Below are 26061 nucleotides of genomic sequence, written 5' to 3'. Positions count from 1 at the left end.
TGTGCATTCTTCTTGAGACTGTGCCTTTGGCAGCTGCTGAGATTGGACAGAGATGGATTGTTGGGCTTTAAAACCATCTTAATATAATAATAATGTGTCATCAAGTCAGTTTTGACTTATGGTAGGCCTTTTTAGGGTTTTTAAGTGGTTTTCCCATTCCCTTCTTCTGTGGGTGCCCTGGGACTGAGCAGCTCACCCGAGGCTACCCAGGCTGGTTCTTCTGGGAAGCCCAGTGGCGCAGTGGTTAAAACGCTGTACTGCAGCTAAAACTGTGCTCATGACCTGGGGTTCAAATCCCAGGTAGCCGGCTCAAGGTTGACCCAGCCTTCCATCCTTCCGAGGTCGGTAAAATGAGTACCCAGCTTGCTGTGGGGGGGCAATGTGTAGCCTGTATAATGAAATTGTAAACCGCCCGGAGAGTGCTTGTAGCACTATGGGGCGGTATATAAGTCCAAAAATAAATAAATAAAATAAAAAATCAAACTCCCAACATCTGGCTCCACAGCCAGATACCCAACTCATGGAGCTGTCCATCCAGTTAAAGCCATCTTGTGCAAGAATAAGAATATATCCTCATCCTCTGTTGCTTTCCCAGAAATACTGTATGTCAATTTCTTATGGCCGAGAGAAGCAAAACAGTTCCTGGAGACATTGAAAACATTGCCTGGAGACCTGGCAACCCTAATACCTATGATGTTTGGGGCCTCGGGAGTTGAAATTCCAAATATCTGGAATGCTGAAGGAGCCCCACAATTAAGCTAGATTCTGAAATCTTGGTCTCACATCACCAGGTTGCTCTCTATCCACCAGCTTTGTAACATGAAACCAAATTTGTCTTGTTCTTTTCTTTTGCCCTTCACCTCTTATGCTGAGTTTATTTTGCATTCCCTATATATATTTTTTCAAAGTTTGAACACAGATATAGGGGACCCTTTAAAAAGTGGAGTAAGCAAGCAATGGTAAGGATGTCTGTTTTTGAGTCCACCCGGACAAGACCTACAACTTTTCTCTCTGTTTACAAGTCTGGGTCCTCTAACTTAGTCTTTGTGTCTGCATGTTGTTGTGGTGTCAGGATTACAGGTGGCCCCCTTCTAACTCTTGTGAATGTATGAATATTCCCTAAATGTGAATGGCACTGTGATTGACAGAATAGAATCTATCAAATGGGTGTATCCTGAAGCATTTAGCAACCAAACATTCCCCTGAAATCTCTAAAGCTGACCCAGAATCCTTTGGTATAATGTGTACAGTTTTGTTCTTTACTTGAATGAATGTGCACATGTATCTTTTAACACACATTACACACTGCAGAAGTTTGTTCTCCTTACATGGCAATCATAGCACAACATACCTTAGTTACTGAAAAAAGTTTCCAGTTACTACATGCAATTTTAAATTTGTCAATAGTTCTTTCCAAACTTTTGCAAACACCTTGGCACCGTCTTGCAAACATTAAGCAGCCTCAGTTGGTTGCTGTCCATCCCCCAAGACTCAATGTGACCATCACATCTTCGTTTTCATGGATAATTTTAGCTTTGTGTTGGTAAGAACAAAAATGAACAGGAACAAAGAGTAGTAAGAGAGAAACCCCGAGGATGACTTTGTTTCCTGAATATGAATCTCGTTTCTTTTGGGTGTTTTTCCCACATGAGCAACATTGCTCGCCCTTCTCTGTTCAGATGGAACAGTACCACATTTCATCCCCATATACTTTTTCTGTGCCTGTTCTAGAGGTTCAGAAGGTCTGTTTGTTGCAACTGACTGTAGTCCACCGTTTTTATTGCATCTTGTGAATGCCATATTGGACCATCTCACTTTGCTAAAATCCTCTTGGAAGCTGAAAGTTAGCAAAGAAGGCGTGGGGCTGGAAGAGGATTTCTCTATTTGATAAACTACCCCCATTTTCAGGAGTTCCTTTTTCCTGTGGGAAAGCGCTGAAAAATGATGCCTGAGACTTGTGGTTCTCAGCCTTGGATAACTCAGGTGTTCCTGGACTACATCTTCAGGAAACCTCAGCCATCACAACTGGTGAAGGCTTCTGGGAATTGTAGTCCATGAACACCTGGTTTACTGAAGGCTGAGAACCATTGCCCTACCACATTATCAGATTTCAGTAGGAAGATGTGAGGAGAAGGGAGAGACCCTTGTGATGTCACAGAGATGGAGTGGGCAATTGGAGAGCCCTCCCCCTTGCCCCTAACCTGCACTGCTGCAGCCAGGCTTGTGCAACAGGTAGTCTGATGAGTTGTTAGGCTGGTGCTCCATACCCTGCCTTCCTCCTAAGGGTTCTTTATTGGTGTGTGAAAATGCCAGGATCAAGGGGAAGAGACAGAGGAGCGAGCTGGTGAGTTCATGCATTTGGGCCCACTGAGAGATTTCATCCCACACATCCACACCCCCACACACCCATATCTACGCACTCCTTCATGCTGAGTTAAGGAGCCACAGAAGTGTCTGGGAATGGATGAAGAAGAGGGTCCAAAATTTACAGCAAGCTTGCACTCAAAATCAAGCTATCAAACTTGAGTCTTTGAAATGGCAACCTTATTTGTTGTTGTTGTTTAGTTGTTTAGTTGTGTCTGACTCTTTGTGACCCCATGGACCGGAGCATGCCAGGCCCTCCTGTCTTCCACTGCCTCCCAGAGTTTGATCAAATTCATGTTGGTCGCTTCGATGGCCCTGTCCAAGCATCTCATCCTCTTTCATCCCCTTCTCCTCTTGCCTTCACACTTTCCCAACATCAGGGTCTTTTCCAGGGAGTCTTCTCTTCTCACGAGATGGCCAAAGTATTGGAGGACACTTAAAATCTAAAGTGGTGCGCTCATTAAAAAAAAAAAACCCTCATTCAACCTGCTAACATGTCAAAAATGTACCAAGTTCATTAATGTAAATTAAGCATAGGTCAGATTGAGTATGGACATTTGCAAGGGTTGTGAGATACAGCAACAGATCTGTGATCATAAACGTTAACTTTTCACGCTGTAATTCCCAGAATCCTACCGCCATGTGGTCACTCAACATAATAATTTCCCAGTCTCTGCTAATTGACTCACAAAACACTGGGGAAGATAGTTTTTTGAAGAGTAAGTCCTAGAAGGCCCCAATCACAGCATAGCCACTATCAGGGTGCTATTATGGGAAACTTATTGTCTAGAACCAGGGATGGGGACTTGAGTCATGGGACACACGGTTGAGTCTCCCTTAAGTCACACCGGCGACTTGACTTGAACTCAATTCTTTCCCCCCCAATGATTCGGACTTCAGACTCAACACTTGGCCAACATCCCTGGTTAGAATTAAGCTTTCTAAGCCCTGGACTGTCTTCCAAGTTCAATATTTTCAATCCTGACTAGAAGTAACCCTCCAGGATTTCAGACTGAAATCTTCTCCGGGTGTAGCTGGAGATGCCACAGGTTAAAGTTTGCGGGCCCTCCCTAGGAATGGCAAGATGGAGCTTGTGCCCATGCAGCATGGCTGTGTCCCTAAAGGCTTCTGTTCTTTACTTCTCTGATCCTTTTCCAACTGAGAGAAGGGTCTAAAGATATTCCCCTTCACCTTAATTCAAGAGATTTTCTTCAAAAATCAAGGGGTGAGGAAAAAACCCCACCCATCTCTGGACCTTGGAGGGACATTCCTGTTCTTGCGACCTCTAACCTCTCAGCTCAAATCCCTAACCCTCTCCTTCTCCTAATCCCTAACTCTAACTGCCATTCCACATCTCCAATGGTATCTCTCTAACTGTCCAACTGTCTGTCTAACTCTGCCTCTCCTGCCCTATCCTTGGCTTCTACCCCTTGAGCTTCTGTGATGGACAGGCAGGAATGACGTCACCCTTTGGCATTTCACTACAAGGATTTTGTTTTTAAAATATATATAATTATTTTTGAAGATGAGTAGTGTTGGTGGCCACATTTGGGCCTATCCCATCTTAATGACTCAGGTTTCAGCCAGTCAGCGGTGTTTCTGAAAGCTGAAACTTGAACGTGGTATGAAAGATGTCACCTGTACAATTCTTTTTCTTCAGATGGTTAAACAGGTGTTGTGGGTTTTTGAATCCCTAATCCACCACCCTTCCCAATGGCCAATGGCATTCAAACTTCTCTCAGAAAATAATTTCCTCTTTTCCAGTGTTACTTAACCCAGTCAAGAATGACAGCCTCCCCCAATAAAACCCTAGAAAGCGGTTTCTTTTATTCCAATATATATTTATTGTTGTTTAGTCAATGGGTAACAAGCACAAAAGATATAATACCTGAAACTAGCAAAAATACCCTCAGCACCTGTTTTTAGTCAGAGGATAAGAGTTGGCTTGCGAGAGTGTGTGTTGAGCGGGGAGGAAGAAGAAAAAGGTTTCACAAAAATAATTTGTGTACATCAGGGTGGGTAATACAGTGGTGGCTCACTTTACGATTGCCCCGCATTACGACAAATCTGCTTAACAATGATCTTTTTGCAATCGCAAAACGATGGTCTAAATGGGGGAATTTCACTTTGCGATGATCAGTTCCCTGCTTCAGGAACCAATTCTTCGCAAGATGACGTTTTTCTAAAAGCTGATCGGTGGTTTCAAAATGGCTGCCGGGTGCTCAAAATGGCTCCCCACTGTGTTTAGGGATGGATTTCTCGCTATACAGGCAGCGAAAATGGCCGCCGTATGGAGGATCTTCGCTGGACGGTGAGTTTTTACCCCATTGGAACGCACTGAACGGGTTTCAGTGCGTTGCAATGGGTTTTTTCGCTTTATGATGTTTTCACTTAACGGCGATTTTCCTGGAACAGATTATCGTTGTTAAGTGAGGCACCACTGTATTAAACGATCCAGTCCAGCCCTCCTTGACAAGGGCTGGACCAGATGATTCATAGAGTCCCTTGCACCTCTGCAGTTCTAAGATGATGATGATGATCAAGCAAGCAAGTAATGAAACAAGGCACTTCTGGTTTCTGAAATCTTTTTCTTCACTCTCTGTAAAGATCCTGTTCCTGGGAGCCTGCAGGAGTAGAAAACTATTTTGACACTCCGTTCTATTTTGTTGTTGTTGGGGGTCATTGAGAGTCTGGTCCCTAAAAGCCTTGATATGGCTTATGGGATACACCTTGCCCAGCTCTGGTGTAAGTATTTGGAGGTATTAAGCACAGAAGAAGACGACTTACAAAACCCTCCACTATGGGACATTTTCTTTATTGCATCTAGATGAGGCTGACTACGAGACAGGGGAATTCAGAATTCCCATGGCTTGGTAGGGTGTGACATCTGCCAGCTGATGCCATGCTGGATGGGTAAATACAGTACATGAAAGGACAGAAAGTGGAAATGGGAGACGGAAAGTTGAAAAGAGGAAGCAAGGGTGGGAGATAAGGATTGAGGTCACTTGAACTGCTGGGTGGCTCAGTGGTTTAGGTATCTGGAGCCAGAGGTTTGGAGTTCAGTTCCCCACTGTGCCTTCTTGGTAGGGGCTGGACTCAATGATCCATAAGGTCCCTTCCAGCTCTAAGATTATTATAGATTATATAGAGTAGATCATAAGACACAAAGCTGCTTTCCATGGAGCCATGAGCAAAAAGCCACCCTTTATAATTCCTTATTTATTGGCCAGAATCCTGCTGGCATTTGCGTAAGGTTGGCGTAACTTGCTGTGGCTAATTGCAGCTAATTGGCAAGGTGATTTTGAGCACCTCCCCATTTCATATCTAGCTGCATATGTCCAACTTTAAAGCCATGAGGTCCTTCAGCATCTCGTCAATTAGCTGCAATTAGCTTCTGCAAGTTATGCAAACATCTTACTCAAACACCAAGAGGATTCCTGACATTTTATTTATTTGATGGGTTTTAAATCCACCCATCCACCTAAGAGGAGACGGGGATGACAGAGGATGAGATGGTTGGACAGGGTCATAGAAGAGACCAACATGAATTTGACCCAACTCCGGGAGGCCGTGGAAGACAGGAGGGCTTGGCGTGCTCGGATCCATGGGGTCATGAAGAGTTGGACAGGACTAAATGACTAAACATCACATCAAATCCACCCAGTCAGTCAAAAACACGGAAACACAAAGCAGCAAGAAAGCCGGTCAAATAATAAGGTAAAACTGCCAGCAGCATGTAATAAGACTAGAAGTACAATCAATGTTATTCCAAGTTCTAGCAAGATTGCTTTCTCCAGAAGAGACTTTGTGTTGATGGGACTTCAGGGCACCGGTCAAGGAAAAGAAATTGCTCAACGAGAGGGCCTGGGGTCATTCTACTGAAAATGGAGGCCTGGTCCTGCCCCATGGTTTCTGCTTTGTACCTCTGAAGAGGAACAGTAGGATTTTCATATCGGACGCTGTAGGATGTTCTTGTAGTCAGGGCCTGGAGGCTTCTTTAAATGCATCATGGTGGAGAAAAGCCATTTCACCTACACAGAGAGGAAAGATAATCGGAGACATTAAAAAAGAAAGAAAGAAAAAAAAGCAAAGAAGAAAGGACACAAGTTGGGTGTAGAAAAAGAAGCATTGACAGGTCTCTTCATGCAGTTTTAGTTTCCTTATTAACACTTGTTCCCGTCCGGCTTTCTTGCTGGTTGTATTTTCCTCCAATCCTTGCCTGCCCCTTGTCTCTTAATCTCTCTTGCCACCTCGTTTTCTCAGTCAAATCTCTTTCCTTCTTCCTCTATATTTAATGGCATATTTTGCAAACTGCCAAGTGTATTGTTAAGAGCTATGTGATTGGTAGGGGTGTTTATAGAATGATAGAATTGCTGAGTTGAAAGGAGCCTATGAGGCCATTAAGGCAGGAATCCAAATCAAAGCAGATATGCAGATGATTCTCCAATTTTCTCTTGAATGCCTCCAACGTTCACCACCATTGGTTCCATTGTCGTAGTGCTCTAACAGTTAATATTTTTGCTAATGTTCAGCATAAATCTGGTTTACTTAAGCCCATTGTTTTGTGTCCGGCGCTCTGGGATGATTGAGAACAAATCCTGACCATTTCTGTACGACAGCCTTTGAAAAATGTTGTCCTATCTCCCCTCCATCTTTCTCCCTAGGCTTGGTTTCCAGTCACTTGATCCCATCCTTGTTGCCCTTCTCTAAACTTGCTCCAGTTTGTGGTCACCCTTCTTAAAGTATAGAGTCAAGAACAGGATACAGTACTCTAGATGAGGCCAACCAGGGCTGAACAGAGGGGAAATAATAACTCATGGAATCTGGAGAACTATACTTCTGTGTTCAGATAATCTAATACAAGGATTTCAGTATTTAAAAGACCATGATATTGTCCATGGTGAACTAGACCCAAGGCTCACCCAATGTGACCAGCAATGTATTTATACAAGATCTTCAAACAGAAGATAGCTTCCTATTGCCCATGCCCCTCATCCACCACTACTCAAAGCATTGTTGTTGTTGTTTAGTCGTTAAGTCGTGTCCGACTCTTCGTGACCTCATGGACAAGAGCACGCCAGGCCCTCCTGTCTTCCACTGCCTCCCGGAGTTGGGTCAAATTTATGTTGGTGGCTTCGGTGACACTGTCCATCCATCTCATTTTCTATCATCCCCTTCTTCTCTTTTCTTCACACTTTCCTAACATCAGGGTCTTTTCCAGGGAGTCTTGGTAAAATATAGGTAGCCATTATGATGGCCAGCCACTGAATAACCGTATCCTTTTGCCAAAACCCTTCCCCATTCATCCACTCTCAAAATAGTTATGCTGGCATCTTTCCAGCCTGGTGCAACCAGAAGGGAAAAGTGAACGTGTGGAACCCCTTCCCTTCCGCCTTACTTTGACCATCGTCACCATTGCGCTGTAGCACACGCTGAGGAGGAAAAGAATGAAGAAAACAAAGATGGTGGCCCACAGATGTTCCAGCTCTTCTTTCTCGTCATTATAATCGTTCTCTATCGACGCATTTATCTCTGCGAAAGAAGAAAAAAGAAGTTATTCCCACTGCCCATGGACATAACATATCCCAATGTCCCTCTATCCACCCACTTACATAGCTATGAATCTCTTTGTCTGCCCTCACCTGTTCACCACATGTGATCTTTGGCCTAACCCTACACAAGCAACTCCACTCCGCTGAGGGAACAAACCCCTTCTCTTTCTACTGTCAACTTGCCTAAGCACAAACTTCTTCCGTTAGGGACTTGCGTTTAATCAGCTTTTAATGGAATTGTTTTATGAGGGACTTGCTGAGGAAAGCCACCCAGAGAGCTTCATGGTTCCACACATATGCCAACTGGCTATTAACGCTGAAAAGAGGGGTAGCCAGCTATTAAGTGTAGCTGGGCAATTGAGTAGATGGGCTGAAGCCATGTGTGTGTATGGTCTCTACATAGTTAATCTGGAATCCAGTAGTCAGCGACCAGCATCAGATAGGTCAGCCTTCTGCACCAGACACAAAATCTGAGAGAAATGTTGGGCTCCGGTATCAAAGATGCCTGGGATGTTTCTAGCTTTCCGTATGAATTTGTCCATGCTTGCCTCTTTCTTTGTTCAGCGTTCGAAGTCTCCTCTCCACCTACTGCATGTTCACTTGGACAGTTATCTCTTTTAATTACACTCTTTCACCAGATTAGCCATGCTCATGGCCTTGGGATTGTAATGCTTGGCAATCCCACCAAGGATGGCACCGAGTCACACAACTTGTGGCTTGTTGCACAAAGCTTCTGCAGCAGCACCACGTTGTCTACATTTGTTCCGATGGGGTCTCCTTCCTTTGCTTCCAGAAGTGTATTTATTAGAGAGGGAATTCTCTTACTGGTCAAGGCAGAAGTTCATTCTTGAACTGTTGGATAGTTCAATGGTTCAGGTCTCTGGTTATGGAGCCAGAGGTTGGGAGTTCGATTCCCCATTGTGTGTCGTTGAGAGGGCTGGACCCGATGATCTATACGGTCCCTTCTAGCACTGCAGCTGCAGGATTTATAGCTTCTCTAGGGTATGGGTGTTTGACTGTCACAGATTGTGTAGATGTGACACAAGACAATCATTTTTTTTAAATGATGGGTGTTCTTTCAAGTGCGCTTGGAAATGCCATTTCCTTCTTCTGAATCTGAAGGTCGTACATGTCAGAAGTATGTTAACGTCTGTCTTGACTGTGTTTTTACATTGTTTATATGCTTATACCCTTGATTATCTCATAATATATTCTCTTCCGCTCACTTTACTATGAGTGACCCATCCATTAATTCTCCTTGAATGGTTTGTGAATTTTTTCCATTCTTCTACCTGTTCCCCTGAGCCATTTAATCAGGCTTGGCTCAATCGCTCATCCATTTTGGTTTATTTTAGGCTCCAACTGCAGATTGTCCAAAATACGTCATTTAGAGTAGTCTTCTTTTAAATTGTGACTGGTTTTAAAAATTACTAATAGTCTTGATGATGATACCAGTTGAGGACTGGAGGAATCACATGTGATCAGTTTGCAAGAAATCCTTCACTTCTTTGCTATGGTCCTGTTAAAAACCATATTCTTGCCTCTGAATGGTTCCCGGAGGAGACTTTGTTGGCTTCAAAGGGCATTTTACCCATGAGGAAAGGTAACCAATGGGGGAGAGAGGTGAAGAGACAGAATTTTTGTGTGTATTGCCCTAGGAAAAATAAGGTCTTTAAAATTCTTTCCCTCAAACAACCAATTTTTAATCTCCTTTAGTTGAAGCTTTGAAATTACTTTCCTCCTAGGTCATTCATATGTGGTGTGGAATCTATGTTTAGATGACTGTATATGTATTTATAAATACAGTATATTTTTTAAAAAATGTAAATGTTTTAAATCATTAAACATTTTTTAAGCGGTTGGAAAGCTCAGTAGTTTAGGTCTCTGGCTGTGGAGCCACAGGCCGGGAGTTTGATTCTCCATTGTGCTTTTTGGGAGAAGAGCCAGCCTGGGTGGCCTTGGGCAAGCTGCACAGTCCCAGGGCGCCCCTAGAGGAAGGGAGGGGTAAAGCACTTCTGAGCATTCTCTACTGTACTTGGAAAACCCTGGAAAAGAGTCACTGTAAGTCAGAACTGAATTGATGGCTTGCTATATTATTATTATTATTATTATTATTATTATTATTATTATTATTATTATTATTATTATTATTATTATTATTATTATTATTATTATTGTTGTTGTTGTTGTTGTTGTTGTTGTTGTTGTTGTTGTTATTGTTGTTATTGTTGTTATTGTTATTATTGTTATTATTGTTATTGTTGCTGTTGCTGTTGCTGTTGCTGTTGCTGCTGTTGCTGTTGCTGTTGCTGTTGCTGTTGCTGTTGTTATTATTAATATCATTATTGTAGTAGTAGTAGTAGTTTAATTCCTTTCAAATGCATAATTCATTCTGTTTTTAATTCTTTTAATGTTGAGAGTCTTCATTGGGAGAATGGCAGCTTACAAAAGATACTAAATAAAAAAAATATCACTACCACTATGAATGCGTTTGTGAGCTGATGTGGCAGGAGAACGCATGCAGTGAAGAGAAATGGGCTCTTCAGACATACGTTGCATTAAAAGGCTTTGGGGTACCAGCTGTCCTTATGGATCCCTTGACTTTTCTTTCCATTGAACTAGCTTTCTGTAAAATGATGGGTATGATTGTAGGGGGGCACTAATGCTTCTATACAGGGAGTCATGTATCCATCATTGGATGGAATCGTATATCTCCATAGGGGTCCACACAAACACTCAATATGTAAAGCAATATCGAAGTTCAACCTTTGGCTTTTCTAATCTTCTAATCCAGTGGTTCTTAACCTTTGTTACTCGGATGCTTTTGAACTGCAGCTCCCAGAAACCCCAGTCAGGACAGCTGGTGGTGAAGGCTTCTGGGAGTTGCAGTCCAAAACTCCTGAGTAACCCAAGGTTAAGAACCAGTGTTCTAATCTAGTCAGCAGCCGAAGGAGCCAAAAAAGGTGTTATGCACAACAAATGTGTTATGTGCAATCCTCCCATTTATTTTGCACAAAATAGTGGGGGGTGGTTTTGCATTTAAAACCTTTTTTTTTTTGAGGGTGAAAAAACCCTCACAATGTGAAAAACGCACAAAAGCTTTCATCATTTTGGGGCCACTGGGGAGAAAGCCTGTGTAATGTTCCATTCTCATCTGTGAGAATGAAATAAGCAAAGATTCACACCATGAATTCAGAATCGGATATATTCCTGAGCTAATATTTGCAGATGGGTTCATTCCCCCTTTAATTCCTCTAATCTCTTGGAAGAACATGGGAAGAGGGGCTGAAGAACTTGCAATGAAAGTAGCATCATTCCTGGAATAGAAGGACATCTGCTGTGATTCAATGAACGTTAGCCATCAAGATCTTGCATCCTATTGCAGTTACTTGACGTAAAGGCAATATACTGATTTTCACTGGCTTCCTGATAATGTGTGTGTCTGTGAGCGCGCGTGCAAACCGGTACTAATGCCAAGAAAGCAAAATTACTGAATAAGGCTTGAATTTGAACTTCTAAGAACGAAGCAAGACATTTTAAAAGGCCTTAGATTGTCTTGTCCGGTTTCCTCTTGACTTTATTCCTTGATTTAGGACTTTTGGGCCCCTGTTGAATGCAGTAATGTCTCCATATGAACGGGAGGAGGAAGAAAGAATGGGGGATGATAGGAGGATGGGTATTGAACATCATGAATGTCACAGGAGTTTGTGGCTTTTGAGTTGGTCATTCGACGGATGAAGGTCCTTCTAAGCACCTCAAGTGGAAAGCTAAATTGCTCAAACCAGGTAGAGAAGCTAACACAGATTCAAACATTGCTTAACTATGAAGTTTACTGGGTGGCTTTGGATTAAATCACTTATGAGAGAATTCTCTTTCTCTCTTTTTTTTAATGTGAGCCCCTTGACCGTAAAAAGGGATGTAGACATGAGACATCAGAGGCTAATAACCCAGTCCCCCTTTATTCCACACCCCACGTTAAGTCCCCACTTCTCCTGAAAGACACCACACGACGGCCCATCTGTGAGTTGATTCTTTTATTCAGCTATAGGCCAAAGATGCATGCATGGAGATTATTTACAAAGGTTTGAGCTGACAATGCTAGAGTAAAATCTGGGAGAGGGTGACGGGTGCTCAGCGGGACTGGTGGTTACCCTGCGATTGCTCCACGGTCCTCTGGATGAACTTCATGGTGAAGGCTTCATGGACGACCATGCAGGTGTATGAGGAGCCTCTGACCCAGTCATTCCTGGGGACGGCCAGCTGGCTGTAAAGGAAGTAGGTATCTTCCCGGTTGTCCTTCAAGACCGGGGTGTTGATATGCGCATCGTCAGGTAAAGCGTTGTTATCCTTCAGCCACTGGACAGAGATATCCTTTGGAGTGAAGCCTTTGACCATGCAGGTGAGGGTCAACATTTGATTTTGAGAGCTGAGCTCGCCCTGGTGGGGTGGGAAGACGTAGACACTGGGGGGAGTTCTCTTGCCTGTTTAAATATAGGAAAGGAAAGATATGGAAAAAAAACAGGAGAAAAATAAGGTCATTCAGTTGGGTCCATGGCTATTCAATGTACTGTAGACCAAATTACAGTGGTGCCTCGCTTAATGGGTGCCCCATTTAACGATGAATCCGCATAGCGATTAATTTTTTGCGATCGCAAAAGCGATTGCGTTGCGATGATTTAGATAGTAAAAAATCACTTTGCGATGATCGGTAAGCTGTTTCGTTTACCGATTTTCACATAGCAATGTTTTTAGAACAGCTGATCGGTGGTTCCAAAATGGCCACTGGGTTACTAAAATGGCCACCCGCTGTGTTTTCACGGCCATTCCTCGCTTACCAGGCAGCGAAAATGGCGGCCTAATGGAGGATTTTCGCTGAACGGTGAGTTTTTGCCCATAGGAATGCATTAAACATGTTTTAATGCCTTCCTATGGGCTTTTTTTGTTCCGCATAGCGACGAATCCACATAGCGACGGTTTTTCCGGAACAGATTATCGTCGCTATGCGGGCCACCACTGTAATGGAGACAACATGCAGAACCAGCATTCTAAAGAATAGAGACAGTGGCCTTTTTGTCAAGGAATGTATTAATGCTAACAAACATGGCAGGTGCTCCTGGCAAGACTCCTTAGCAAGGTGTGCCTCACATCGCCATTATGGACGCCCGCTTTACAATTCTCTGTAACTTCCCCACTTGGCAGAGAGTGTGATTCAGAGTTGCCTGAAGGTTTCTCTGAAGGTTCACCTGCCTTCTCCTCAATGAATGGAAAATAGTGCACCTCTCTGAGAAGGAGTAAAGCAGTCTCACTTCTGCTAACCTTTATATATATCAATCGTGGAATCACTAATTCTGTGCTTTACATGGACACCTGTCCTCAGGTACACCCAGGCTGCCAACCCAAAAGCCAATGCAGCTGAAACCTTGTTCCCTTCTCTTACCTGAGCTCTTGGCAATCCTCCGAGTGACGGGCGCAGACAAATCTGGGTGTACGACCGTACAGGTGAAAGCCCCACCTTCTATCCAGTCTTGGACAGTGATGGGCAGATTACCTACAGCGGTGTAGGTCCCGTTCGATTCAGCGGTCACATTCAGGGGCTCAGGTTTCAGGGCCCCTTGCTTCTCTCTCGCCCAGGTCAGTTTCAGCCCCTCTTCACTCTTCAGGTTGCCAGCCACGCAGCTGATCTTGGCATCCCTATTTATGTACAGGTCTTCGGGGGTGGGGTGTTGAAGGTAGATGAAGATGTCGCCGGATGGGCAGTTGCTGTCGTCTAGGGATACAAAATGCAGGTCAGCCCCTCACCTCCCATACACTTCTTGTATGTTTCTAACAGGCCTTTGGTTTCATCTTGTTTCCCCTTTTATTCCTGAACCAGCCTAGCTGGTAACTTAGCTAAGGCAGCCTCCTCTCTCTGAAATCTTCACTTGCTTTTTTCTTTCTTTTTTTTTCAGTCCTATCCACCTGCAAAACAGGCATATACAGTACATGCTCTGAACCAAAGTTCTCTACTACAATTAGGGGAAGTAAAAACCTCCACACCTGCTGATCGGCACTGGCCAAAGGAAGCAGGTATCTCCCAGGGTTTGGGTGTTCCATCATCATCAACAGCTTCATACTTCCATATCAACTGAACAGCATGGACAGCCCCCACTAGTTGCCTTAATCACAGAATGCCTCTTATCAAAATACTTTTTATCAGTTGCAGGTCTGTAGAAGGTGGCTCAAGTCACTGAGTCATGTATTCGCGAAGGCTTTCACGACCGGGATCTGATGGTTGTTGTGGGTTTTTCGGGTTCTTTGGCCATGTTCTGAAGGTTATTCTTCCTGACGTTTCACCAGTCTCTGTGGCCGGCATCTTCAGAGGACTGGAGTAGGAACAGAGCATGGACAGAGGTCCTACTCCTGTCCTCTGAAGATGCCGGCCACAGAGACTGGTGAAACGTTAGGAAGAGCAACCTTCAGAACACGGCCAAAGAGCCCGAAAAACCCACAACAACCATCACTGAGTCACGCTATTCTTTTCAGAGGAAGGCAAAAATGTTCGGAGTTCCCTCTCCTGGATAGTATTTAACATGCATAGTGTGAATCTCAGTTGTGACAATCTATCAACATCAGATGGTCAGAAAAAGAAGCCCATCTGCCCTGATTTTCCAAAGGGAATCTCAATGCTGCATTATTTCATGGCAGATTCCCACTTCCATTTACACCGACCTCTGACTTCTGGAGAAACAATGGGGACAATACCAAGGTCATCCCAGTGGGGCAACAGGCAGGAATACCCTTATACCCATGGGACATAACTAGACACTGCAATATGTTCCTAAGAGGGGTGTGGAAAACGCTGCAGAATTATTACCACCTGGAAGTAGCTCTTCAATATGTGACTTTTGTTTTCAGTCCATGTCCATTTTGGATGATCTCAGTGAAATCCCAATACAATCAACAGGTCTTACCTTCACATTTCTTGGCGCTTCTTTCCAGCTGGGTTTGAGAGCCTGCGTGGTTCACCTTGCAGGTGTAGACGGTTCCTGCCATCCAATCTGCTTGGCTCACATTGAGCCTGCTGGTGGTACTGAAGGTGTATCCATCAGCATCTTTCCTTGGAAGATCAGTGACGGAGTACGACGTCTTGCTTTGCGTGCCCACCAACCAATCTACCTTCACCTGTTTGGGGAAGAATCCTGAGACGATGCACACGAGCTCAATGATGGGGTCAGGGGATCTGGAGTCGCAGGAGGAGTGGAGCAGTTGAACTTGGGGAGCCAGCGGTTCATGTGAAGCGCAGTCTGGAAGGGTGGAGTGACATGGAGGAGAGCATGAATGCCACTTCTCATGATCTAAGGCAGTGATCCCCAACCTTGGGTAACTCAGGTGTTTTTGGACTACAACTTCCAGAAGCCTTCACCACTAGCTGTGCTGGCCAGGACCTCTGGGTATTGCTGTCCAAAAACACCCGAGTTATGCAACATTGGGAACCACTGAACTAAGGCATATCTCACCACCTTCCTCCCAATCACCTATACTCATACTCAGCATAACCTCTCTGGACAAAACTGTAGCTAGCTGGTCAAAAGGCAGAATGCTTGGCTGGAGGCATCATGTGAGTAAAGGCATCCACCTTGTTAACACATTAGAAGGTGAATTGACCTTCATCCATTTGCCATCGGCCTCCTTTGTCTTTCCTGGTTCAGTTCTCCCTTTTTGCCATATCAATCCTACGTTTTTGGAACAGCTCCATCAGCTCATCTTTCTCTTTTTCAAAATCTGTCCTCTAAGACCATGGTCCTCAACCTTGGGCCTCCAGATGTTCTTGGACTGCAACTCCCAGAAGCCTTTACCACCACCTCTGCTGGCCAGAATTTCTGGGAGTTGAAGTCCAAGAACATCTGGAGGCCCAAGGTTGGGAACCACTGCTCTAAGACATAATTTACACAAGGTCAAGAGAAAGGGTTTAAGCAGGTGGTTCTCAACCTTGTGTCCCCAGATGTTCATGGACCAAAACTCCCAGAAGCCTTCACCACTACCAGTGCTGGCCAAGATTTCTGGGAGTTGCAGTCCAAGAACATCTGGGGACCCAAGGCTGGGCACCATTGCTTGAAGGTATCTTTCCCCTCTTACAATTATCAAGAGGTGTTTTTTTTGGCTTTCCTGATCCTGTGCCAATGCTCCCCAGTCTTCCTTCAAGCAACATACAGGATTAGGTTCGATCTCAACTTTCAGATCATTGTTTGTGTCACGATTTTGCACATTAACAATTGATTGAAATGATTAAAAGCGGCCTCATAAATGCCCACTCATCTGCAGTTGGGTGTTTTGCCCATACTGGGATCACTGCTAGAAGAATAACAATACAACCAATAAAGCCCTAAAAAAACAAATTACAATTAATATCCCCCTAAAGCAGATTGGCCAACGTCCTCTTGCAGAACTCAGTTGGTCTAGCAGGAAGGATGTCACTGGCAGTGGCAGATTGTCAACAAGTGCTCTTGTTTTTATTTCAGGGTACATGCAACTCGTGAGCAATGAGATGAAGCCACATGGAACCCAAGGTCAAGAAAAGATTAATCAGTGGCGATTCGAAGCAAGTCTTGCTTCCTTCCAAGAGAGGTATGAAGAAGCAAGCACTATCTGTCTTTCCACCAGACATTCTCTTTGCTGACCGGATAGTTTTTCACATGTATCCCTATCTGTGTAGGCTATGTTGGGCAGGAGTTAATTTGTGTGTGTCTTCCGTCTGTTGTGTTTCACATGCCGGTGGATGCTAGAGAAAAATCACAGGACATTACCCAACTTATTGCAACAAATATCCACCGACAAGTTCGATTGCTGTAGGGACTGCCTGCTCGAGAAAGACAGAAAGACAGAAGGAAAGAGAGAGAGATAGATAGAAAGAAAGAAAATGGACAGCAATGGACCAGTTTGACTCACGTTCAATCTCCTGGTTGATTGAAGAGCTGGTAGCAGCATGGGTAACATGGCACTGAATGTCCTCAGAGTTCCATGTGGCAGTAGGGATGGTGAGCTGACTACTGAGGGTGTAGTGGCCACTGGATTGCTGGACCACTGGTGGGAAGGTCTTGATGCCAGTGGTGATGGCTCCTGAATTCCATTCTACTGAAACTGGCTCAGGATAGTAGCCGGTGACAAGACATCCGACGGTGATGTTGTCCTCAGATTGGTCTTGGCAACAGGGGGACAACGGAAACACATCAGGAGCTGTGGCAGTTGCTGTGAGGGGAGACAGAAGGAGACATTCAACAAGGTTTGAAGTTCTGGGCCACTAGCCTGAGTAGCCAAAAACCAGTTGGGTTTAATCAGCTTAGCAATGGCAGTGCTCTTGACCTGGACTGCTACTAAAACATTTTTATGGAGTTTTCTGATTCCATTCCTATGACACTCAAAAAGTGAACAGATGCTGCTAAAACTATCAACTACTCTGTTTATGTCATTCAGGCTGCTTTCAAAGGCCTGAAAGGAGTAAGGCCTGGCAAAAGTGTGGCTGCTGTGGCCTAAATCTAATTGCTAGTCCCAGCTAGAAGAGATCCATTGGCTAGAATCCTATCGTACGACTTTAGGCTGCACAACTATGATGACATTTCAACAGGATTCTGGCTGTGGAATCAATAGGATTTATGCGAGTGTTGACTTACTATTTAATAATGGATTCAATGATCTTGGGTCCAGGCTATCTGAAGGACTGTATCTTCCCATATGAGCCTTCTTGGCTCTTAAGATCCTCAGAGGAGGCCCTCCTCTCGGTCCCATGGGAACACGATAGAGGGCCTTCTCAGTGGTAGCTCCCAGGTTGTGGAATGTTCTCACTTGGGAGGCTAAGTTGCCCCTCCTCCCTTTTATTCTTCTATCAACAGCTGAAGATCCACCTCTTCTGGCAAGCTTTTAAACATTCAACTTTAGTTTTAGCACACAACTTTCAAAGTAAGTCCTTAGAGGCTGGTTTTAGTTTGCCAGTTTGTGAGTTTGTTTTTAAGGTTGACACTTTTAATCACTTGACATACTAGATTATCCTGATAGTTTTTTAAAAAAATGTATTACTTGCCGTATTTTAATCTTACATGTTTTAACATTGCGAGGTGCCTTGAGTCCTCTTATGGGAAGAAAGGCAGCTCATAAATGAGACTAAATAAATAAACAGGGCCTCTCTACTTAGTTTGACATAAGGCTCAAACTAGATTGAGCTCAATGTCTCCACCTTAACACAAAACAGTTGAAATCTATACATATTTCATCTAGCTGAAATGACTAGAATGAAAGTCAGAGTCCCTAGAATTTGAATTTTGGACCAGAGTATCTGCAATTCCCCAATATTTATTTAGCTATAGGACCCAATGAAGATAATGAGGTCAGATTAGGCATCCTTCAGTCTCGAGAGACTATGGTGACGTGCTCTGCATGGAGGACTTGGAACAGCGTCTAGTGTGGCTGAGAAGGCCAGTTCGAGAGTGACCATCCCTTCCACACTGAAGACAAATGCAATCTGTCCCCTGTCCAGCTCCCTGATTTGGCTGGTTTCGGGACTGCCTCTTTGCCTCGGCCTGCCGGACAAGGGTCTCTTCAAACTGGGAGAGGCCGTGATGCAATGCCTGCCTCCAGGCTGAACGCTCAGATGTCAGGGTTTCCCATCTGTTGAGGTCCATTCTCAAGGTTTTCAGACCCCGCTTGCAGATCTGCTTGTATCGCAGCCGTGGTCTCCCTCTGGGGCAATTTCCCTGCACTAATTCTCTATACAGGAGATCTTTTGGAATCCGACCATCAGCCATTCTCACAACGTGCCCAAGCCAACGTAGACGTCGATATTTCATTAATGTATACATGCTAAAAAATCCAGCTCAATCTAGGACTACTCTGTTGGCAACTTTGTCCTGCCAGGTGATATTAATAATGAGGTTGACATGTGTGTAAATGCATGCCTTTAATTATTTCAGCCAATAAGTACTTTCAGCCTTGCCATCTCAGAACCCTCTAACTCCCTTTTAGCTCTGTCAGGTCTCACTTCCTCTTATTTCAGCACCATCTGGGGCTATGTTTGGTGGAGATATCCTGTTTACAGCCTTGCTGTAAGAAAGCTGGCACAGGGAGGATAGCAGTGGTGGTGAAAGGAAAAGAGGGAGGAGGAAAGGTAAGCGGTCTGAGGAAGAAACCACGGAGTCCTTTGGTTGCAAGGCATAAAACAAAGCCAAATTAATTTGTACAGTCCATTATATCTTGCTCAGTGTTGAACTCTCAATCTAGAAGAGTCCGTGTTTCCAGCTACCAATAATTCATGAACCTTAACATTTTCGTTCTAGTGGAGACAAGGAGTTTGACATCCAAACCAAAGCTCCTCAAGAGAGGAGAAAATTAACAGAAAAATGAGAGTCGTAGTCGACATATTTCCCACAGAGTTACTGTCACAACAGTCAGTGTGACAATCCAAGATTTTAGCACCAACGAACTATAAGAGTGGGAGAGGCCCATGCAGAAACACAACAGGTAAAAGTTTCTTGTGATAAAAGCACAACACTTGAGTTAAGGAGGAAACCCCAGCCCGGGGCTACATTTTCCAGCTGAAATGCGGTTATTTTGTATTTGTATGGCTTGCTCAATTACGGAAATATTCTAGTATAAAACTGTTAAAGGCAAGATAAGGAAGGAAGACCCAGTACATGATACAAAGTGCCTCATGGGAAAAGCAGGCGGCTGGATTTTGAAACTGTCCTGTTGGGCCAACTTGGTTGAAGGGCAGTTCTATCATGCTTAAGACCCTTCCGTTGTCCAGGCCTCACCCCCGAAATCTTGGGAAATGTAATTTGTGAAGTTGTCTACCATTCTTCGTTCCAGATCTTCTTGACCCCCATCTGAACTACAATGATAGGTTCACGATAAGTCAGTTCCAATTTGACAGTGCAGAACAACAACAAAAGGAACTCACCCATGACTCAGTTGCAAGTTGCTGCTCATGAATGAGCTACTGGTTGCATTCCTGGGTATGTCTCCAATCATGTGATCGATCAATCGCCGGGGGATGCAACCAGCACCTTGTTGAGGAGCAGCAATTTGCCACAGTAGCAACCTATGCAGCCCAACCACATTTGGAGGGCTCCAGCTGATTGCCCCACTGTAGTATAAGGCAACCCATCGAAGGCGGCTTGTGACCCAGATGGCATTTTACCCATGAGATTTTGGGGTGAGGCACCCCACTATCTCAGTCTGCCACCTGCCTCGCCTCTAAGCATTGCTAGAGAAAGAGTGATGGTTGTAATAGTTCCACAGATAGAAGCTAGTCTCTCTCAAGCCCACTGGTGATCTGGATGGTTAAGGGCCTCCCAGTTGACTACTCATGGGGTAGGCTTTCAGGTATGCCCTTAGGTCCCCACCATCTTCCTGAAGCCTAATGATGGGCTGAACCTCCCAGAAGCACTCAGACTTTCAGGTGCTCACCACTAGCTAGATTTAAGCTTAAAGGGCTAATAGGTACGAAGGTGATAATGGTGTCTGGAAATTCCTAGCCTGTTAGAAAATTTCTGAAAGGACCTTTGTCTTCTACAAACTACCTCGAGTACTACGTCTCATCCAGGAGTTAGAAATCTCCCAGTCAAGCGTTTGGCTTGAACAGAACTCCCAGAGCTTGGAAACCATCACTTTTGGTGGGACTCCTACCCACAGGATTCTGGGATTTGTAGTCCCTGCAAAAGCAACGTTTCCAAGTTCTGGTCACTCCCGGGCACTTACATAGCTTTCCTGAACCCTAGCATACAGTTAGGAAGCCAGGAGTCTCCCAGCTGAGTTTCAGCTTGGGGAAACCCTCCAGGAACTCCCTTCCTTATCTTTTCCCCAGCACGCTTGCACGTGAGGTGAACAGAGCGAGCTGAGCTGGCAGGTGGCCCAGCTGGAAAAAAAAAACAGATTCTCTGCAAAATGTCAAGACTTCCGAGGAGACCTTCCTTGCACCCAACCAGCTTGCTCCAGGCAGAACACTCAGTTGGGTGAGTTAGGGACCTCTGGGTTGAGCGTTAGGCTTGGAGTAAACTTACAAGGAGTCCTTCCACTAGCAGTTCACCAAGGAGGTTGCAGATCCTCCAGCTCAAGGTCTGGCTAGAACATACTTTCAGTCGGCTGCTTCTTCCTCACCGCTGTCTTCAGAAACTAATACCGTATTTTTCGCTCTATAAGACGCACCTTTCCATAAGACGCACCGATTTTTTAGGAGAAGAAAACAGGAAAATATAATCTGTTTTCTTCGCTACATAAGATGCACAGACTTTCCACCCCCCTGTTTTGTGGGAAAAAAGTGAGTCTTATGGTGCAAAAAATACAGTATTTCCCTGAGAGTTGATGAAGCTCACAGCTTGAGTCATGGAACAACCTTTTTTGGTAGCCCCTCCTGCTCCCCACTAGCTTCCTTCAAATCTGCCAAGCACCTGGAAGATCTAGATTCTCCCAGACTCAAAATGGGGGTTCTTGCTGGTCTCCCCCCCCATCCTCCATTGGCTTATTCTAAGCTTAACAAATAGCTGAGTGGTTAAGAATCTCCCAGCTGAGTGTCAGGTTTGGGGAAGGCTTTCAGAAAGCCCTCTGTGATCTCCACCATCTCTCATGAAAGCTGCAGCACAGCTGGGAGGTCATAAACACTACAGTTCAATCTCTTGCATGGGCAGGTAGCTAGGTAGCTCTCCTGCACCACGGCACTATAGCTGCAACTGATCTGAGGGACCAGAGGATCATTCAGCTGGACTAAAACTCTTCAGTTGATCCTTGGTTCCCCACCAGCTTCCTTAACATCCCCATCATCTCCCCATTCCCTGTGAGCTTTGAGGGAGTCTAGCAGTCATCTGAGAAGATGCAGATCTCCTAGCTAAGCATCAGGTGGGGTCCAGGATATGGGCTTCTTTCTGGTTCCCACCTGCCATCACTCCAGCTTGCTGCTTTGCTGGGAGGCTGAAGTCTTCTAGTTTAATATCTTCCCTGGAGCAGCTACCCTCCTGAATCATGGTGACTACTTAGATGGTCAGGAATATCCCATCCTCAGGATTCAGGAAAGTTTTCAGGCAGCTGGCGTGTTATCCACCAGCTTTTCTGAAGCCTGATACTTCTTTGTGAGAGGAAGATGTGTAGCCTGTATAATTAAATTGTAAACCGCCCGGAGAGTGCTTGTAGCGCTATGGGGCGATATATAAGTCCAAAACAAAAAAAAAAAAGAGAGAGACTCCCATACAAACTCCAGACTCAAGACACCCTATCGGGAATCCCCCAGATCCTGTCCAGCTTCCCTGAACCTTATCACTCCTCTGAAGCCCTTCAAGATAAACATCAGGGTCGAGGCAGACTCTCAGGTATTTCCCAGGCTGGCGTCCAGCTTTCCAAAATGCGAACTGTCCTCTGAGAGAGCAGCAACTTCTCAAAAGAGCTGTAAGCTTGGGAAAGCTGTCAAGTGTCTCCCCCCCCCCGGGTCCCTTCCACCTTCCCTAAACACCTCCAGGAGTGTAGGGACTTATCCAATGAGTCCCAAGCTTGGGGCAGACTTGCCAATATTCCCAGGTTCCTTTCAACTTCCCCAAACCTTGGTAGGAGCCTCTCAAGTAAGCCTCAGAGCAGAGCAGACTGTCAGGGAGATCCCTGGCTCCCTTCCTAATCTCCCTCAAGCCCAATATTCCTCTGAAAGAAACAGCCTCCAAACAAGCTTAAGGCTTGGGAAGGCTATCAGGTGTCCCTCTGCTACCCCTCCAGCTTCCTAAGCCCCAAGACTCCTCTCAGAGGTCAGGAGCCCTGGGAATGGGGAGATGGTCAGGTTTTTCCATGGCTCCCTCCAACTTCCTTGAACCCTGAACCCTGTACTCACTCTGAAAGAGTAGAAGATTTTTAGATGGGTCTCAGCTTTGAGGCAGACTCTTCGGTATCCCCCAGGCCCCTTTCAGCTTCCCTGAATCCCTTAAGAGAGCCTTAGGCTTGGGAAGGCTGTCAGGGTTTCCCTAGCTTTCTTCCCATTCCCATGGACCCCAGCGCTTCTTGCCGAGAGTAAGAGCCTCCCCAAAGAGCTTTAGGCTCTGGAATGCTGTCAGATGTTCCTCTGGCTCTCTTCTAGCTTCCCTAAGCTCTGGGACAGTAGAAGTTCCTCTGATGAGACCCCCAGCTTCTGGTGTCCCCAGGCCCTCTTTTGCTTCCTTGAACCCTAGCTCTCTTCTCGGAGACCAGGAGCCTCCCAAGTGAGCCCCAGACTGGGGCAGACCCATCAGGTTTTCCTCTGCTTCCCTTCCATCTCTTTTGAGCTATAAAGCTCCTCTGGGAGAAACAGTCTCTAAATCAGCTCCAGGATCAAGGAAGCTATCAGGTATTTCCCTGGCTCCATTCAGGTTCCCCTGAAAGGCTCACAGTTTCCCGACAGAGCTAAGGAGATGCAAACAAGTCCTGAATCCAGGGCAGTTTGTCAGGTAACCCCCTGCTGCACCTGTAGCCTCCCTAAAACCTCGTGCTCCTCCGAGAGAGCAGGAGGCTCCTATGTGGTGCTCAGACTTGGGGAGACTGCCAGATATTTGCTAGGACCCCAGCCAGGTGCTTATTTGAGAGTCTTCTACTCTCTTGGAGGTTAGGCTCCAGGGATGCTTCCTTGCATCCTACCTAGCTGCCTGAGTGAGCTCCAGGCTTGGATACTCCCTGCTAGATACTCCCTATGTCTTAGTTTCCTTGAACCGTAAGGCCACCTAAGAGAGCAGGTGCTTCTCAAATGAGCCCCAAAGGTTGGGGGAAATTAAGCAGCATGAAACCTAGCTAGGAGGAAAGGAACAAGCTGGCAGGCAGCATTATTGAGAAATAAGAAATCTCTCCCAGTGAGCTTTGGAAAAAACAGCAGGGAGAACTGGCATTTTCCTTACCAACGTTCTTTCATCTTCACTCTCAGGTGGGTGGTGAGGGGCCTCCCAGTTGAAGTTGGTCTCCATTCATCTGTTGCTCCATCTTCCGTTAAAGACTGACATTTGGATGGAGTGAGAGGAATCCAGGATGTCCTGATAGCCGGCTGGTAGGTTGCTCCTCTTCCCGACGTTCTTAGCTGGGAGATTCGGCTGCGTATTAGGCATCAAATAAAATTACATGGGATTTAGTTAGACTATCGCAAAGCCTGATATTTGATTTTCAGATAGGAATTCTGAATGACAATAGGAAAACGTAAGAACAGATACTAGACCTCATTTCTCTTCTTGTCTGTTCCCTTCACCGAGAGGGCTGGCGGTTTCTTTCGGGAGAGGCCCATTCCCTTTACCTCAGGCTCATCTGTGGCTCTACGTTTCCCAAACCCAGAAGGTAAACGACAGGCGTCTCTTCACTCACCAAACGAAAAGAATACGGTTGGTTGAAGCGGCCAGACTTCAACTGCTGATCTGGCGGTGCCAGTGGCTCTTTGCGAGTCAACTCTGTTGTAATGTGACCTTCCTTTTCTTAAGAACTTACCTTAAAAAAAGAAAAAAGGACAGTTTGTGTTATCTTGAGCGCTTGCATGAAGGTGTGAAGGAAGGTGTGAAAACAACAACTTACGGTGGAGGATATATTGGGATCCAAGAGGTGAAACACATTTAGTTGCTGGGAACTTCCCCTTTTTTTTCTCTCTCTCTCTCAATGTGTTTTTCTCATTTCAGAATCCAAAAATCCCATTCTTGAGAAAAACAAGGCTATGAAATAACAGATTTGGGCTTAAAATGGCAAACAGCAATACATTCCGAACATCTGTTTCTGCCCACTGTTTTTAGTAGATAGTAAGCCGGCTGAACTTAGAGGCATGTGATTGAGTAAATGTCCACAGGACTGCTGGAAACATCTAGTTTAGGTTTCAGAGTAGTTATTGTAAGCTCTACCTGATTTATATTATCAAGCATCTCGATGTCTTTTATTTATTTTTTTAATTAATTTATTTATTTAATTTATATGCTGCCCACTCTATCCAGAGGTCTTTATGGGCAGAATGTTTCAATTGGTGGCAGTTCAGTCAACACAGCCGTTCCCAATCTCGAGTCTCCAGATGTCCTTGGATTGCAACTCCCAGAAACCTTCATCGCCAGCGGTTCTGGCCAGGATATCTGGGAGTTGCAGTCCAAGAACATCTGGCGAGCCATGGCTGGGAACCCCCATGTTAACACAGCACACCCAACACAAGGCAGCATAGTTTTCATTGCAGTTGTACTGGTGCAAATGTTTGGTGTTAAGGCCTGTACACCTCAGAAGTAGTCTGAAAACTGGTGTAGAATGGAACTGTTGTGGAAGCATTGGTGTCAATTACCATCCTGTATTAATGATGAACTTGCATCAATAAGAACAGGCGTTCTGGAACAAGGACTGTTAATCAAGAACGAGTGATGGGGTTGTTGCTTAGATCAAAAGCAGTGTCACTTCATGAGTAGAGATGGGGGAGTATTCATATTCGTAGATGAATACGAGTATCCCAACACAGCTGGATTAAACGAGAGTCCAGCCCCTGGGGCTGGACCATCTGTTCATGCGTCCTTCTGTGGCGCTAGTCCCCCTCATCCTTCCAATCGCGCCTGGAGCACCGCTGTCTTCCTGCTTAGCTGGTCACTTCAGGCAGAGAGCGGGAGGACAAATCTGGCTGCTGTGCAGCGATATTCGAATATACGAATATGAATACCACCACCTTTATTCGTGAGTCATTTGTTTTCAACTCTGCATTTTCTAATAACATTGTATGGATACAAGATTCCAATTCAGGTGCAGGGCTTGGAAGACATATTTAAAAAATATTATGAAGAACTGTGCACCGTTAAATGATTTCTGACTTATGGCCACCCTTTCCAGAGTTATCTCAATACAGAATACATAGAAGTTGATTTACCTTTCACTTCTTCTGGAGGGCCTGTGCAACTTGCCCAAGGCCACCCAGCCTGACTCTTTTCTCAGGAGACACAATGGAGAACCAAACTCCCAACCTCTGACTCAGCAGCCAGAGACCTAAACCACTGTGTTATCCAGCCAGCATGTTTCAAGTACTATATTACCATGGGTATGGCGTGCTCTGGTCCATGGGGTCACGAAGAGTTGGACACGACTTAAACAACAGCAACAAAAATGTCCATGCAGACTAGAGTGTCCCGAGAAGTGCAAAATGTAAGCTTTGAATCTGAGGGGTGGTATTGCACACAAAATATAC

The 26061-nt window shown here is 45.0% G+C and overlaps 2 gene segments (V, D, J or C); both read right to left on the bottom strand.

Annotated features, from left to right (window-relative positions):
* Positions 1–26061, bottom strand: part of LOC110071218 (Ig gamma chain C region-like) — a 107057-nt gene that overhangs the window by 17411 nt on the left and 63585 nt on the right.
* The window catches only part of LOC110071146 (immunoglobulin heavy constant epsilon-like), a 75320-nt gene continuing 61194 nt past the window's right edge, over positions 11936–26061 (bottom strand). Inside the window, 4 exon segments of the C gene segment in view lie at positions 11936–12397; positions 13354–13683; positions 14867–15199; positions 16842–17141. Coding sequence covers positions 12048–12397; positions 13354–13683; positions 14867–14948 — 762 coding nt within the window.

The sequence above is a fragment of the Pogona vitticeps genome, chromosome 6 (assembly GCF_051106095.1).
Source record: "Pogona vitticeps strain Pit_001003342236 chromosome 6, PviZW2.1, whole genome shotgun sequence".
NCBI lineage: Eukaryota > Metazoa > Chordata > Lepidosauria > Squamata > Agamidae > Pogona > Pogona vitticeps.
This window is presented reverse-complemented; position numbering and strand designations above follow the sequence as displayed.